The sequence below is a fragment of the Bacillus rossius genome, chromosome 1, assembly GCF_032445375.1.
Source record: "Bacillus rossius redtenbacheri isolate Brsri chromosome 1, Brsri_v3, whole genome shotgun sequence".
Classification (NCBI taxonomy): Eukaryota; Metazoa; Arthropoda; class Insecta; order Phasmatodea; family Bacillidae; genus Bacillus; species Bacillus rossius.
Window position 1 is genome coordinate 215,618,824 of NC_086330.1, and position 15,746 is coordinate 215,634,569.

At 36.9% G+C, this 15,746-nt stretch overlaps 1 protein-coding gene across 1 annotated transcript in view; it reads left to right on the forward strand.

Annotated features, from left to right (window-relative positions):
• Positions 1–15,746, forward strand: part of LOC134527281 (2-oxoglutarate and iron-dependent oxygenase domain-containing protein 3-like) — a 67,995-nt gene that overhangs the window by 1,114 nt on the left and 51,135 nt on the right. The window contains exon 3 of the mRNA XM_063359819.1: positions 3,856–4,090. Within this exon, the coding sequence (XP_063215889.1) occupies positions 3,856–4,090 (235 nt within the window). The remainder of the gene's footprint in view (positions 1–3,855; positions 4,091–15,746) is intronic.

Genomic DNA, 15,746 nt, shown 5'->3' on the forward strand with positions numbered 1-15,746 from the left:
CAACCATCCACAATGTTTTGAAGTATTTATAATGTAGCTAACATAACCTAATTGACCATTAGTTTTCATGAGTTGCATATTTATTTACAATAAACAAAAAAAAACCGAAGATGCACGATCGGGCGTTTGCCTCTCGTCTGTTGAAAGAAGGCTTGCCAACGTGAGTATTCGGGTATGTCCAGAAAGATGAGTGAATCGTAGGCTTCCCGCGTTCACCATTGTTGCTTGTTTACAAGTATTATTATGTTGTTTTTTTTTTCGCGACGTAGTTGAACGACTACATCACTTAAAAAGAAAATTACGTGAGTTCCTACTGTTCATCCTTTTTCCCGGTTTGTTAGGTCAGGTCAGCTACATTATAAATACTTTAAAACTAAACAACCATTAAAATTAATTTTTATTATTTTTAATGTCCGTTCAGTTTCAAAGTATTTATACTGTAGCTGACCTGACCTAATCCACCTTTGCCCCGTTTTGTTAGGTCAGGTCAGTTACATTATAAATATTTAAAACTATACAAGTAAAATTAATTGATATTTTTAATTTCCTTTTTTCTTGAAGTATTTATCATGTAACTAACCTTACATAATGGAAAATTTATGTTATTTAGGCATTCACGCACGCACGGCAAAATATAAAATGGCGTCTGTTGAATGATTACATAGGGCTTGTATTGCAAAATAATAACGGCGATATCTCCAAAAGTAATCGGAATTTTTATCTCCGCAGGCGGTTTTGAAAAGAGGACGTAAAAGAGCATATAATGAAAGTTATTTCATATTTGTACGATTTTTTTTGGCGCTAATCCGTACAATACATATTTACCCTGTGGAGTCCGGAACTAAACTGATGCAGCATTACCACAAACAGTAACATTATTACCTGTTATTACCATTACTGTGGATGCATGTCTTCATAAAAAGCACTTAAGTAGGTAGTATTTTTTTGTAGCACTTTATTGGAGTAACAATGAAATTCAGGGGATCTCTATGCATCATGTTCCCATAGCAATATTGATGACTTCTTTACTACCCCACATCTCTTACGGGACAAACATAGGAATATGAGAGCTATGGGTGAGAAAATTCCACGTGTTTGTTTATCAAGATATTCTTAAGAAATTTGGGGGTTAATCCAGATCCTGTTACCATAACATTAATGTCGTCACCAACGTGGTAATGACATCATTAGGCACCACCCCTACATTCTTACGGGACAAGTGCGGGAATACAGGGGTTTTGGGCGGGGAGCATTCACATGATGGTTTTGCACAAAAAAAATGTCTTAATGAAACTATCTTTCAGATATATTATTCTATACTTCAGAACTATCTACACAAGTACAGAACACTATACTGAAAATATATTTTACACTGTATCAAATTGTACACTCTAATCCCGCCTGGTTATGTATGTTTTGCAAAACCACTTTTTATAATTTAATTATTTTTAAATTGATTTTAACTTTCCTGGTATTGTAAAGTATTCTATAGCCCTACCTATTCTAGTACATAAAATGATAGCTACGGTACCTTTCATATAATATTTACTGTAGGTAAAATTCTTAACGGCTTTTCCGGAAATTTATAATAAAAATCAGAAAATATTTTTCCAAACACTATAAATGTTCCTGTATTTACCCTGAAAACAGCGTTCATAAATTCCTACCGGTTTCTGAGAAATCACTGTTAATAGCTTACATTACAAACCCTGTGCATTGACGTGGCCACCGTCATATTTTACTTTAGGTACCGTGTGTGTCTGTGTATGTTTATGAGAACTTTAGTGTAATCATGAGAGTGGTTAGGTTAGGTTAGGTTAGCTACTTGAAAAATACTTTTAAGCTAACCTAATCGAAATGACCATTCTCACAATGCAACAAATTTGCAATCTTTACACCAAACACACACTAATTCAGCCTTTGAATGGAATGTTGTGAATGTTAGGTTTGCCGATTCTGAGTGTGTTTCTTCATATATAAGATCATTAAAAACATGGTGATGTTGGAATATAAAGACACTATTTTCAGGGTAAATATAGAAATTTGTCTAGTTTTCAAAAAAAAAAATATATAGGCCTATTTTTGGAATTTTATGATTAATTTTCAGAAAAGAGCTAAGTAAGAATATTACCATACTGTATCATATTCTACACCACAGTCCCACGTGGTTTAACATACAGGGTTAGCATAAATGATTCATTCGTTTTGAAAAGGCTATATTTTATATTTTCAAAAGTAGGACATGTACACACATGGAAGCTATATGAAAAGAAACACAATCTCCCCAAGTTTTTACACCTCTAGAAATGTTCAATATGTGTCCCTTTGGTTACACGACACACATCCAGACGATACTCGAGCTCATTCCATACATTTTGTAGCATAGTCCTGTCAATGGTCTGCACTGCAGCACTGATGCGTTCTTTGGGCTCGACTAAGGATTGCAGTAGTGGGGGTATGTAGACAATGTCTTTAACGTATCCCCACAGGAAAAAGTCGCAGGGTGTTAAATCTGGAGATCTGGGAGGCCAGGGGAACAAAGCTTGGTCATCCTCACACATACGCCCAATCCAGCGATGCGGAAGTTCATCATTTAAGTAGTCACGAACTGGGATGTACCTATGAGGGGGTGCCCCGTCTTGTTGGAAAACAAAGTCCCTTAAGTCAGCACTGAGTTGCGGGAACAACCACAACTGCAACATATCCAGGTAACATGTACCGGTCACAGTTCGCTCAGCGAAGACAAATGGCCCATACACCTTTGTTTGTGACACTGCACAGAAAACATTCACCTTTGGCGAATCTCTTTCAACTGTCACGACTGCATGTGGATTTTCGCTGCCAATTTAATTTTTTTTTTATTTGCAATGATTAAAATTTTTAAGATATCATAAAGTATATTTCAGCCATACCTATTCTAGTATAGAACACAATATCTATGCTATGGCATATGTCCAAAAGCTTACATCAAGTCATGCACTCCCATTGCACAAATCTTTCAAAGATAATACACAATATCTAATTTCATTTTCTCAACAATATCGTGTGCAAAACAAGCATGTGAATCTTATCCGTCCAAATCACCAATTCTCATGCTTGTACCATAAGAATTTATAGGTCGTAATTACTGCAGCATAACCTTGGTGATGACTTCATCAACATCTCTACCATATCGTAGTGTAAATGTATATTTATTTTTATATTAGCTTACCTACCCTAACCAAAACTTTTGCTTGGTTTTTATCACTTCATGATTTCAAAACCAACCTAGGAAATCGAGCAATTTTTACATTACCACATAAGTTTTATACTTCACCTAACCAAAGAAAATATTGCACCTCATTAACCAATGAAACACACACAACTCACCTCACCAAACACAGCAAATGCAATAGACATAAAAAACAAATCCAAATCACAAACATTTAAAAGCCCTAAGAAACTATTTACCTTTCTTGGCTTTATGTCAATAATCATTTACTTTTAAATATTTCTCTTGTATATATTGAATTTAAGCGGAAAAAAATCTTGTGATTCCGCCATTTAATTTATTTTATATAGCGACAAACAAACAGTGGCTTTTCTGTTCACCCCACAACCTATTAATGACATTCTTTTAAATTGTTATTTTCCTTGGCCAACTTCCATGAAATCATATATTTCTCCAACATTTTATCCTCCAACCAAAAATCTATTGGTGTGGCACGATATCAAGATACAAACTTGACCACTATGCAGTAATACCTACTTAGCCTCCTAAGCAATAAATGGTAAGCACTGAGTGTGACACCATCCACAGAAGCTGTGGGTGGTAGCAGAAGCGCAGGGTGTTCACTCAGTGTGACGGCTCCCCAGATTGTGTTCCGGAGAGGTGTGGCCGCATGGTGACGGACAAGCTGGTGTCGACCCACGAGGTCGGCATCCTACTGAGGATCGCAGAACAAGGGATCGGTCTCGGTGGGTCGGAAGGTGGCGCCTCCATTCTTGACCTCCACTCGGGGGCTCTGTCCCAGGGGAAGAACTTTGTAAACATCTACAAGCTGGACACCGTCAAGGACCTGTTCAAGCCTGCAGATTTCCTAACCTACAGGTAGGCCTAGGCATCTGCTACTGAAACTGAACTTAAACAAACATTCAAGTACGTTACCGTAAAACAGTCTTGACTCGGGACACTTTTTTATGGTTTTTGGGTCGTAGGTAGGTTACAGGTTAAGATAATCAAATACAACCTTTACCATTAATTGAATAGTGGTTCATTTATTAAATCTCAGCCTTATTTAACCTCTTTTAAATGTTACGTTAAAGAATAAAATAATAAACAAATGTGTCCGGGTCAACCATGTAAAACGGTGTTGACTCGGACACTGACCTTAATAACATTATAAAAAAGAAACTTGCCTTCTACGTCCGCACTCAGACCTGCTAATACGTAAACCAAACTGTTTACATAATTTTTTATGGGTTTCAGACTAATGCTTACGATATGAGGGGCATAGAGTAATAAAAACTTGCTTGTACCACACATGAAAACAAACATAATAATGAATACAAAAAGAAAACATCACATTATAATGCTAGGAAACAACTGCAGTTTCAATTGACAATACAGCCATCAAATGAGTATTTAAATTTGAAGGACACCAAGCGGTCGTTTTTGTAGTTAAAAGCTGGCAGTCCGAGACTGCGTTCAACTTGCTCGTAGTCAATGACACTTTTGTCCTCTGGCTCTGCCCACTTAAAAACGAAATTATTTGTGTCCATGTTTCGGGCAAATCGCATGAAGAGTCCATTAGGAACAATTTCTTCCACCAGCCCCACAAAGTATTTCACACTTCTCTTGCTGGCGAATTTCACCAACAACCAGTCACCAACACTTGAATTCTTGAAGACAAGTTCGTCATCAGGAACTTCTTCAGTGTCCGATAAAAGAAACTCATTAGAAGAGTCTTTCAGAGAGAAGTGCCCCTCCTCACTAGATGAAGACAATTCCATCAGCCGCTTTCCTCAACTTGGGTTTCTGGTTTCTTTACCAGTTCCCGCAAAACATGTTCGTCGTTAAGTGGACTAATTCCACAGGCTCGAAACCCAGCTTCTAGGTTTTTTTGCTGATTAGGCGATATTGCCTCGCAGAGCTTTTTCAATAGAGGAGGTAAGAACTGCTTGGGTAGATTGCTCAGTCTGTGGTTTGCTTGCAGTTTCCATTCTAGGAGAATCTGTCTCGAAGCTCCCTTCAACTGCCTAAAAAAAGCTACGTCGAGGGGTTGCAACAAGTGTGTTGCATTGGGAGGAAGACAAACAAATTTGAATTTGTTTGACTCGCAAAGGTTCAGTACATCTTCAGAGAAGTGTGTTGAAAGGTTGTCACCAATGACAACTTTGTTACCTTCGCAAGACTATGCCCAAGGCAAAACAATGGTTTTAAACCAGTCAAAAAATGTATCCTCGTCAATCCATCCGGATTTTGACCGGTTGTAACGAGCCCCAGGTAAGCCTCCTGACACCCAAGTGTCATACATTCTTTCTGCCTTGTAACAGACATAAGGAGGCAATAAATTCCCACTCGCTGTTCCAGCGAACATGAGGGTCATACAGCTTTTTGAGCTGTTCAGAATCAGCTCTGGGTATTTTGTACCCTATTTAAAAATACATTTTGATGAGCCAGGGTCATTACTCAGGTTGGTTTTATCATAGTTTAGTATGTTGGCTGGCGGTGTGTCACCAATAGTCACTTTAAGGTTTTCAAATTATTTTGAAACCTGATCATGGCTGATCATTGCTCGCCTATGGGTGATGTTTCTACTCATGTGTAGTCTGAGATCTGGATTTCTGGACAAAAATCCATTAACCCATTCTTCTCCAGGAAAGTTGTTTTTAAAAACCGGAACCTGACGGCCTTCCTGCTCCAAATACACTTTCACAACAAGGGGTATGTTGAGTCGAGTGAAAGGAAAACTCCATTCTGCTACTTTAGCTGCATGGGCAGCAAAAACCCTTTCTTCAGCTTCTGAAAATATTGGCTGTTTGCTGTGTGCGCCTTTGTATTTTCCAGAAACATGATCACTTAAAGTGGATTTTGGTAAAGAATATTTCTTTGCAGCTGCTCTAAGTGATATTTTTTTGTCTTTAATTTCCTAAACAACTTTTTGCAAAAGTTCATATCGTTCACTCATTTTCACTCATTAAACACTAGTTAATGACACTAACAGCAATAAGTTTATTAAATAAAACTTAAAAACACGACTCAAGTAAACACTGGTTAACAGACAGACACTGCACTCGCCTCTAAAAGTATAATTTGCTGTATTTGGCGGGAAGTGCACTAGCAGACGTGATAATGCCTAGAGTTCACAGGTTCGAATCTCACTCTGTTGAAGTGTCCGGGTTAAAACTGGATTAACTTTTCCTCAAATATATTTTTTTTAATTAGTGAAATAAGCTTTTAACTATCAAAATCTTGTTCACGAGAAAATACTGAACATAATTATATCAACTATAACATCTTTGTCGATAAATATCAAATCTTATAAACCTTAGTTGGACAAAAATATATTTTTTTAAGAAGTGAACTATTGGTATTCCTGCAAGTGACGAGACAAAAAATACAGCAATGCTTCTCATACTCATACAGCAGTTTATCTTGTGTTTTTAAACACATTTCAATGCCATGTTCATCTTTATAGCACATCTGGTGGATTGGTAGTTATTATTTTAAAAATAGTCTGCATGCTGTCCGGGTCAACAACCCCTGTCCGAGTCAAGACGGATTTACGGTAGTTTTATGTTTGGAGAACAAAATAATTTTGTTATGTACCTGTTATTTTGAGTTATTTTGATCTGTCAAAAGCCTTTAACTATAAATCATTCTATTCTACTTGTTAAATGATCAAATTGGTTTACTAGGTATCTGAAAGGCAGATGTTTCTTTGTATCTATAAACAATCATTGTACTTCTTTATATTCTGCTAGTTCTGATTTTCCTCAAGGAGGTATGCTATCTCCCCTACATTGTACAATGAGAAACAAAAAAAAAGAGCACGCTTCCATTCGTATGACATAGTCTGGAGTTCTTCCGCTAGATGGGGTTAGTAGATACCTTCACTAAACAGCTGCCAGGGGCCTATTTCACAAAGCTACAAGTTTCAAGTTACAGGCAAATTTACTTGTAACTAGTAAGAAACAAAATATTTCGGTTTCACAAACCTACATGTCTTGTCTTGCAGCTACAAGTAAATTCCTCCAAGTTACAAGTGAGATTTTAAATAGTTACAAGCATTTTCATTTCACAAACATACCTATTTGTAACAAACACTTGTAATACTTGAAATTGTTGACACTTGTAATACTTGAAATTGTTGTGACTAGTAACTAAAGGTGGGTAGAAGTTATTACAAGTAGGGTTAAGTAAAGTACATATGTGAAGTATTTGTAGTATTTGTTGTATATTCATTATTTTCTAAACTTTAAAATGTTTAGTAGTGACTCGGAAGAAGATGCCCAATCAAATAATGAAATAAGATTAATGCGACGGGGAAGAATATTTAAAGACAGAGTGAATATGCACTTTGGGACTGAGTTAGAATTGAATGAGCGTTTTCGTATGTCTTCTGAAAAACTGGAAAATTTACTTACAGACATTGGACATATTTTAACATCAGAAACTAATAGAAGTGCTGTATTAACTGCTAAAACTAAATTGTGTGTTGACCTTCACTGGCTTCGTACTGGATGCCAGTATCATGCAATAGCGGACATGCATGGGGTGTCGAAGGCAACTATTTGCCGCTGCATAAAGGAGGTCGTGGAAGCAGTGAACATGGTTAAGTTTCCTGTAATTGTGGACTGGCCACAAGACATGAACCGCATTGTTACAGAGTTTCACGAAATAGCTGGAATGCCTAATGTATGTGGTGTTGTTGATGGAACTCTAGTTAAAATTGATGCGCCCCATCAACATGAAGAGCAATTTGTCGACAGACATGGAAACCATTCAATAAATTATATGGTTGTGTGTGGTCCTGATTTACTGTTTTATTATGCTTCAGCGAACTGGCCAGGCAGTACACATGACGCACGCGTGCTACGAAATAGTAATCTATATGCTCGCATGGAGGCAGGCGGGCATCGTTTTGACACCTCAGTAATACTTGCTGATTCTTCATACCCTGTGAAAAATTGGTTAATTCCTCCAGCAAGAAATAATATTGAGGAAGAAGCTGTCCATTGTTTCAACAGAGCACATAAACACGGAGAGTAATCGAAAATGCCATTGGAATCTTGAAAGAGAAATATCCTTGCATTAATCACCTTCGGATGGATCCTGTCTATGCCGGACGTATTGTGACTTGTTGTGTCACTTTGTGCAACATGTCTAGATCGCCAGATGACATACTCCATGTTAACAATATAGGCCTGTTTGAAGTTGTTGACGGAGATATTTTTGAGCAAGATGATGGCGATGGAGTCGGACATCGTATGCAACAGCTAATTAACCATTTCCATTAACAACTGTTGGTTACATGAAAATCAATTTTGAGGATAAATATTTTCTGTGGGTTCCAGTTGTACAAAGAAATTTAATACAGTATGTTTCACTTGCTGTGATTTAATTACAACAAACAAGTTCAACAGGTAATACAAGATATATAAATGGAAAACTAGTATTTTTGTGATTACTGTGTTTAATATTCAGTCGTATTTATAGCATCTTCTTCTAAGCATACACTGTGACCATCGATTGTTATCACTTCATATTGGGACTGTGTGGAAGGTAATTCTGCAGTGAACTCGGACCTAGGCAGTTGAAGTGCTTGTTCAAGGTGGAGACTTTTCAGTCTCAGTTTGTAGTTTATCAGTTTTAAATGCTCCACTTGAAGTGCTAGCTTCTCGTCGAGAAGTCGTTTTCGAGAACATGCTGCTTGCTCGTCAACACTCTTCTTTTCTCTTCTTACCTTAAAAAAAAGTTTTTTTTGTATGTTAGTTTGTGTACTACATGTATATAACCGCAGCAATAAACTCAGTAAATTATGTTTTATATGTAAGTTTAGTATGTAACTATGAAAATAAACATTGGAACTACTGACGGCTTAAATATTTTCTTACCCAGGCCATTTCGTTCTACTTGTGACTCTAGCAACATGTTGATACTCCAATTGGCTCTTCGTTAATTAGAACTGGAGCACTTGCAGTGTCACAAGACCATTTTTGTGCAACTCCCAGGCTCGTTATTGATCGAGAATTCTTACCAATAATATCTAATATTATATGGTCTAATTCTGTGAATTTTGATGTTTTTCCACCATTTGAACCAGTTTTTTTGCCATTGTCCACTTTTGCCTGTAATAAATAGTGTTTTGTCAGTGGTCACGTTACAGTTATTATAACTTTCACACAACTACAACAAGCTGCTATTAAAAAAGTTGCATTTTAATCTAAAATGTATTCATACCATAAATAGCCTTTTTTTCTCAGTACTTACCATTGTAGACTTCTTCAAATTCGGCCAGAATGTGTCTCTCAAATAGGTTATGTCTTCTCGGTATAAGGCCAAGTGCCAAAGCTACCTCACGTATTTCTTCCCATTTTCTAAGCTTAGCGTTTTTTGTTAGCTTGTCCGAAAATGCCCCAAAGAGAATATGTTTCGCTTCTTTGATTTTGGTTACAACAGCTAACTTGTTTTCGTTCGGTGATGGCATTTTGTTTACTTGTAATTCCAACCGGCTGACTTGTAGCCAAGTACTATTACTTACAAGTGTTTCAAAACTATATGTGAGACATAAATTACAAGTACTTGTAAATACTGGCGCTGTATGTGAAACGTAATTTATAAGTACTAGTACATACCAGTACTTGTAACTTGTTACTTGTAACTTGTAGACTTGTAGCTTTGTGAAATAGGCCCCAGAAGGCATCAGTTTGTAGGTTAACGTTTGAGCGTAGTATTTTTTCTATTACTGTTATCGTGTTCCTCCTGCGAAGTCGTTATGGCAAACTTAAAAGAACAAAGAGTGTGTTTGAAATGTTTTCTGCTTGAAAAATCAGCAATGGTAGCTTACTAAATGATTCAACAGGTTTTTTAAGTTTTCGAGTACTTTGGGTACTTTAAAGGTGGTAAGATGATTGTTGAAGACCATGATCGTACTGGGCGCCCTTCAACATCTCGAAAGGAATAAAACGTTGAAAAAATCCGCCAAAAAATTGAGGATCGCTGTTTCACGATCTACAACATTTCAGAAGAGATAGCAATGAGTTGGAGCTCGTGCCAGCAGATTTTGACAGAGGATTTGCAAACGAGACATGTTGCCGTTAAATGTTTCTCATCTTCTCAAACAGGATCAAAAAAACATTCAGTTGAATTTTAGCAAGGACTTGAAAAAAGAGATTGAATGTGATCCAAACTTTTTGTCCAAAGTCATTACAGGTGATGAGATTTGGGGTTAACAGGTATGATCCAGAAACCAAGCAAGCATGAAGCCAGTGAAAGACTCCCAACTCTCCCAGACCAAAAAAAGTAATACAAAAGAGGTTGAATGTTATGACTATGATCAGGGAAGTGTTTTGGTGATGTGGAGGCAGTAAAAACAGATTCGCAAAGAGCACTGGAGGATATCAAAGTTGAAGAGTTCCAGAGTTACTTCAAACAGTAAGGAAAAAGACTTGACAGGTGCATCACATCTAATGGAAAGTACTTATAAGGTGACTAAAGGATTTTTGTAATAAAAGGTAATAAATTTTTTATGACAAAAGTCTGGTTGTAAGTATATTGTTACGACCTAAGTGGGGAGAACTGAGTTCGTAAGGGATAGTTTAATTAAGTTTATTATAGTTTTATTAATTACTAATATTTACATTACATATAAATAATTGTACTTAAAAATGTAAGATCACAAATCACTGGCACTTAAAAATGTTTATTCACAAGTCACTCAGTGTCTGTCAAGTTCCACAGTTTGAACTCCTAACTGGAGCTAGGCTCAACAATGGTTCACCCCTTACCTTGCACCTGTCCACACGCAGTCTCGTGCACATGGTCACACACCCTTGATCTCGTCGCTCCATGTCGCGCCATTCTGGGGGGGGGGGGGGGGGGGGTTTTCCTCTCGCCCTCTTTGCCGATGTTGCTCTTCCCTTCACTCTCGGAAATCGCTTGGAACTCCCGTGGAAGCCGGTGTCGCTGTTTAAGAACTAGTGCATCGTCTTCCCAAAACCGACAAGAGCAATTGTGATGAGTCACGTAATCCTTGGCCTACCCAACACCCCCAACAGTCCAGAAGGGCGGCGTCCATTCTCGCCACTCTGCACGGCGGTCCGCGGGATTCGCAGTACCACTCAGTGATAGATAAAATCGCTGAGGAAGGACAATGCGCGGGGAGCGGGAGGAAAGGAGGTAGCGATGACCCTTGTAATCTGGCCAGGCACGCGTGGCATACCTTATGTCAGTGGGCCTCGCATGACGCCAGTGGTCTGGCAGGGCCGCTAGCCAGCTCCAAACATGGCGCGTGACGCGGTCCTGTCTGCGTTTGTAACAATATCAATGCCTTAATTCAGTTTCATAATTATTCTACTGTTCTATTGTTTGCTGATGACCTCTAAATACATATAGAGAAATTAATTCCTTAAACAATTCTTATCTGCTTCCTAGCAACATTACTGAAATATATAAAAATACTTAGTTTGAATGTAATATTGTGTTTCTTAACAAATCTAAATCCACAATTTCCTTTGCTAGAAAATTCCAACAAATTAGGCATATTTATACACTTGATAAAACTCAAATTTCAATATCCTCCAGCAAAAAAAAATCTTGGTATCATCTTAGATTCTAAATTGTTTTTCATCTTCATGTGACCTCTTTTGTATCTACTTCCCGCAGAACTCTAACATTAATTAATTATATTATGTTCTACGCTTCAAATATTGATTTTGTTATTACACTCTACCTAGCTTTGGTTATGTTAAATTAGAATACTGTTCAGTAATTTGAAATAATATTAGCAATTCTGTGAAAAAATATAATCCATACAAAAAAATTTTTATAAATCTTATAATCAGCTTTGTAAATTAGACACCCTTTTTGATCATAGAACATACTTAGATTCTCTTTTTGTATATAACTGCTACTAAATTTTAAATATTTACTTGTTAACACTAGAATCTGAGTTCCCCAGTTTAATAGTCTATTAAAATCTATGTTTTGTTCTCTACTCAACAATATGATCTAATTTATAGACTTATATCTAATTTTAATAAATCAGATAAAGATTCTATATTTGAATCATTTTATAACTCTTATCCTTCTAAAACTGAACCATTTTTTGCATCTTCGAATTACACGCGGCTTATCATCATTGTTCTATCTTCCCCCTCTTTTCCTCACATCCATGACGTTTGCTTTGTTTGAAGTGCTGGTCTCCCCTCCTGTGCTCGGCGCCTGCACATTGCTCGCAGCCGCGAGTCAAAAAGCTTCGGGCGCCGCCTATGCCGCCCTTGTTCTCTTATAGGTAATTTTCCTCTGGTAATAATCATATTTAGTGTACAGCGATGTGAGTGTGGGGCTACATAAGGTCATGTAAGTATCCGTGACAATGCTTGTATACGACAGGAGGTGACCCTGTCTGTTAATGTAGTCTGTACACGAAATAATTATTATCTAAATTCCTTTTCGGCTGCCACTTTATAAATTGGTTTTGGCAATAGCATGTTTATTGGTATTGTATCACAATTTAATGTGGAATGTTTTTTATAGTTCCTATGGTCTTGTGGAGTTGTGATGTGTCACGTAAGCATATTTTAGTTTTGTGAATCTAAGTAACATGCCCGATTCCTTGGGGATATAATGAAATTAGGTTTTATCTTCTGCCTTAACATCCTTTTGTTTATTGATGAATTTATTTGCTTTGATTTTTTTCTCTTAACCATTTGTCTAATTCCACCATTAAGCATGAATACCGTGTTTTCTCGCATAATCGTCGCACATTTTATACCAAAATCAAGTGTGAAAAGTAAGGGTGTGACGATTATGCGGGGAAAAAAAATTTTTTTGTAAGGTGAAGTTAATCATAAAAGGGTCATTCCATGACAAATATACAAATTAAATTTTTTTTTTGCTGCATGATTTTTTACTCCCCAGAAACTTAGTTAGTGTTCACAACTACCTTTCCTAAGAAAACCCCCAAATTTTTACATTTTTATTATTAATACTTTCTGAAATATAGCAAATTTTCTTTTAAAAATAGGGTGTAAAACCATCATTTTGGGGTATTTTTTGATAGACCATAACTTTTGTATGTTAAGGGCTATACACCTGGTACACATATCATCGGAAAGCTCATTGAATGTACCTTTTTTTGGCTTATTGACATAGGATATTTTTTGCACTCTTCACTACTTTGTAAATTTATAAAATTAACCAAAAAATCTTTGATTTTCAGTAATTTAAAATATTAAAAAATTAATGTAGGAATTTGAGGAACAACTTGAATTTTTTTCCTGTGATTCATCCCTATGGTCACTTTGTGTGCCAGCAAAAACATCATGATACTCACAGTCCTACACTGTAAAAATAATTCCTGAAAATCGAAAATTTTGGAAAAATGGGATTTTCAGGGCAAAAAAAACCTAATGTGGGTCCAAATTAAAAATCTTAACTAATATAATTTATAAAGCTGCTGAAATACTCTTTTAAGGAAAAAATAGTTGGTTTTGATACTTTGGGTACCGAAAAAGTTACAGAGCTTAGAATATGATGAAATATGAAAGACTACTGAAACGTTTATTTTTCAGAACAAATAAGTAGGATGTGAAATTAATAACTGAGTACTTGTTTAAAATATAGGGGAACGTTATTTATACAACCTGGAATGTATTACTTTAAAGTTTGCCTGGCACCTAGGACACTCCAAGCAGTATCTGTCTGTCTGTAGGCTTATCAGTTATGTTTGCCTTGCATGCTGAGGCATGCTTATCTGCTGATGTGCAGCAAGTCTGAGTCACAACATTAGATAGTGAATACCTAGAAGTCTTGCCAGTAGACAGCCTTAGTAGCAAGCTAGCAGTTGTGCTGAGAGTGGAAATAACATTTTTTTCTCAGTGCTTTTTGTTCAATACAAAAAAAATTTTTATTAATGCAGTATATATGACCTGCATGTTAGACAGTGATACAGTAGAGCACCCCTCAACCGGAATCATTGGGGGGAGGTCTATTCCGGTTATGGGAAAATTCCGGGTAAGGGGAGTTGTGGTAGGGAGGCAAAGAAAAAAGCCATTACATGCTGCACATATTAACGTAAATGTATAGCCACAGTTGTACTGTAAATATTTTCCAGTTATAAAACCATACAACAAAAAATATGTAGATCTGTTATCTGTTAAATATGTAGTACTGTTTTCAAAATGTAACGGGACCGTGCCGGGTCATAAAACTCCGGGCTGGTTAAATTACCTTCATTCTAGCAAGCTGGCAAGCGGGTGTTTCTTATCTCTGTGGGTGGGTGCGTGCGTGAGCGAAGAGGACGATGAAGAGGGTTAGGGGGAGGTAGTAGGACTACAGCTGCAGTGTTGTGTTACTTCTGTGTTGACGTGCTAGTGATTCACACTTCCTGGAGAGTGTATAGTCACTGCCATGCACAGTTTACATTTCACATACACAAGAATAACACTTCAAGCATCTTGTTTATAGACAATTACAGGTAAATGTAGACTGTTTAACCATATATTAACGTATAAATGTGTTCATAATACATATTTGTACACTAAATTATTGTCTACAAACTGAAAGCATCACACGTTGGAAGTATATGTTACTCGCTATCACGTGTGTCAGCGAGTATAGTGGGAGTCAGTGTACATACTCTCGGGCCGGCAGGAATTTTCCGTTTACTTGACATAGTGAAATAATGAAACTACTTATAGCATAAACATCTTTATAGTAATTCACGTCCGACACAAAAACCAGCGGTGTATTTATGCAATGCGCGGGAAAGACTGGCTATAATTAGCTCTCTGACAGACGTGCGCGTGTGCGCCTACAAGACATGTACAGTCAGGCAAAAGCAAAAACGCCTCGTGCTAGTGCGGAAATGTTTTGGAAATGTTTTTTAATGTTTTAATTTGTTTGGAAAATAGTTCCGGATATCGGGAGTTCCGTTTGTGGGAATTACGGTTGAGGGGTGCTCTACTGTATTGACGTTTTTTCTCAGAGATGTTTCTGTGTTATTAACTGTTATTAATTTATGGAGTGATGTTATGTTAGAAGAATGGAGTGTTCTGTTGAGATATTCGTTAGAGAGGTATGTCATAATCTGGCCTATAGTAGATCATCCGAACTCAAAACATTAAGTGATGTTAGTGATGAGAAAAAAAACATCTAGTTTTGAGATCAGGTTGTGAAAACATAAAAAACATTTGTACGTATCATGAAAAAAAATATCTGGACAAATATTTTCATATTCATGGAAAACGTTGTTGTGATCCCTACTAACTTCACAAGAAAACTGTTAAACAATCTCTTCGAGAAATAACCCTCACAACTGCTACAAACTGCACTCAGGTTAGTTTGATTCCTGGTAAAGCTGTGCTCCAAGTGCTTACAAAAAGTACAAACTTATTCACATATTTCAGGTGATGACACTGAACAACCACATGATTTGTTTGAACCAGAATGTGTTTTGGTAGAGTCAGTTAATACAGCATGTTCAGCACTTTGTGTATCTCCAGTTAAAGTACAGAAACTCTCAATGTATGCTAGACCA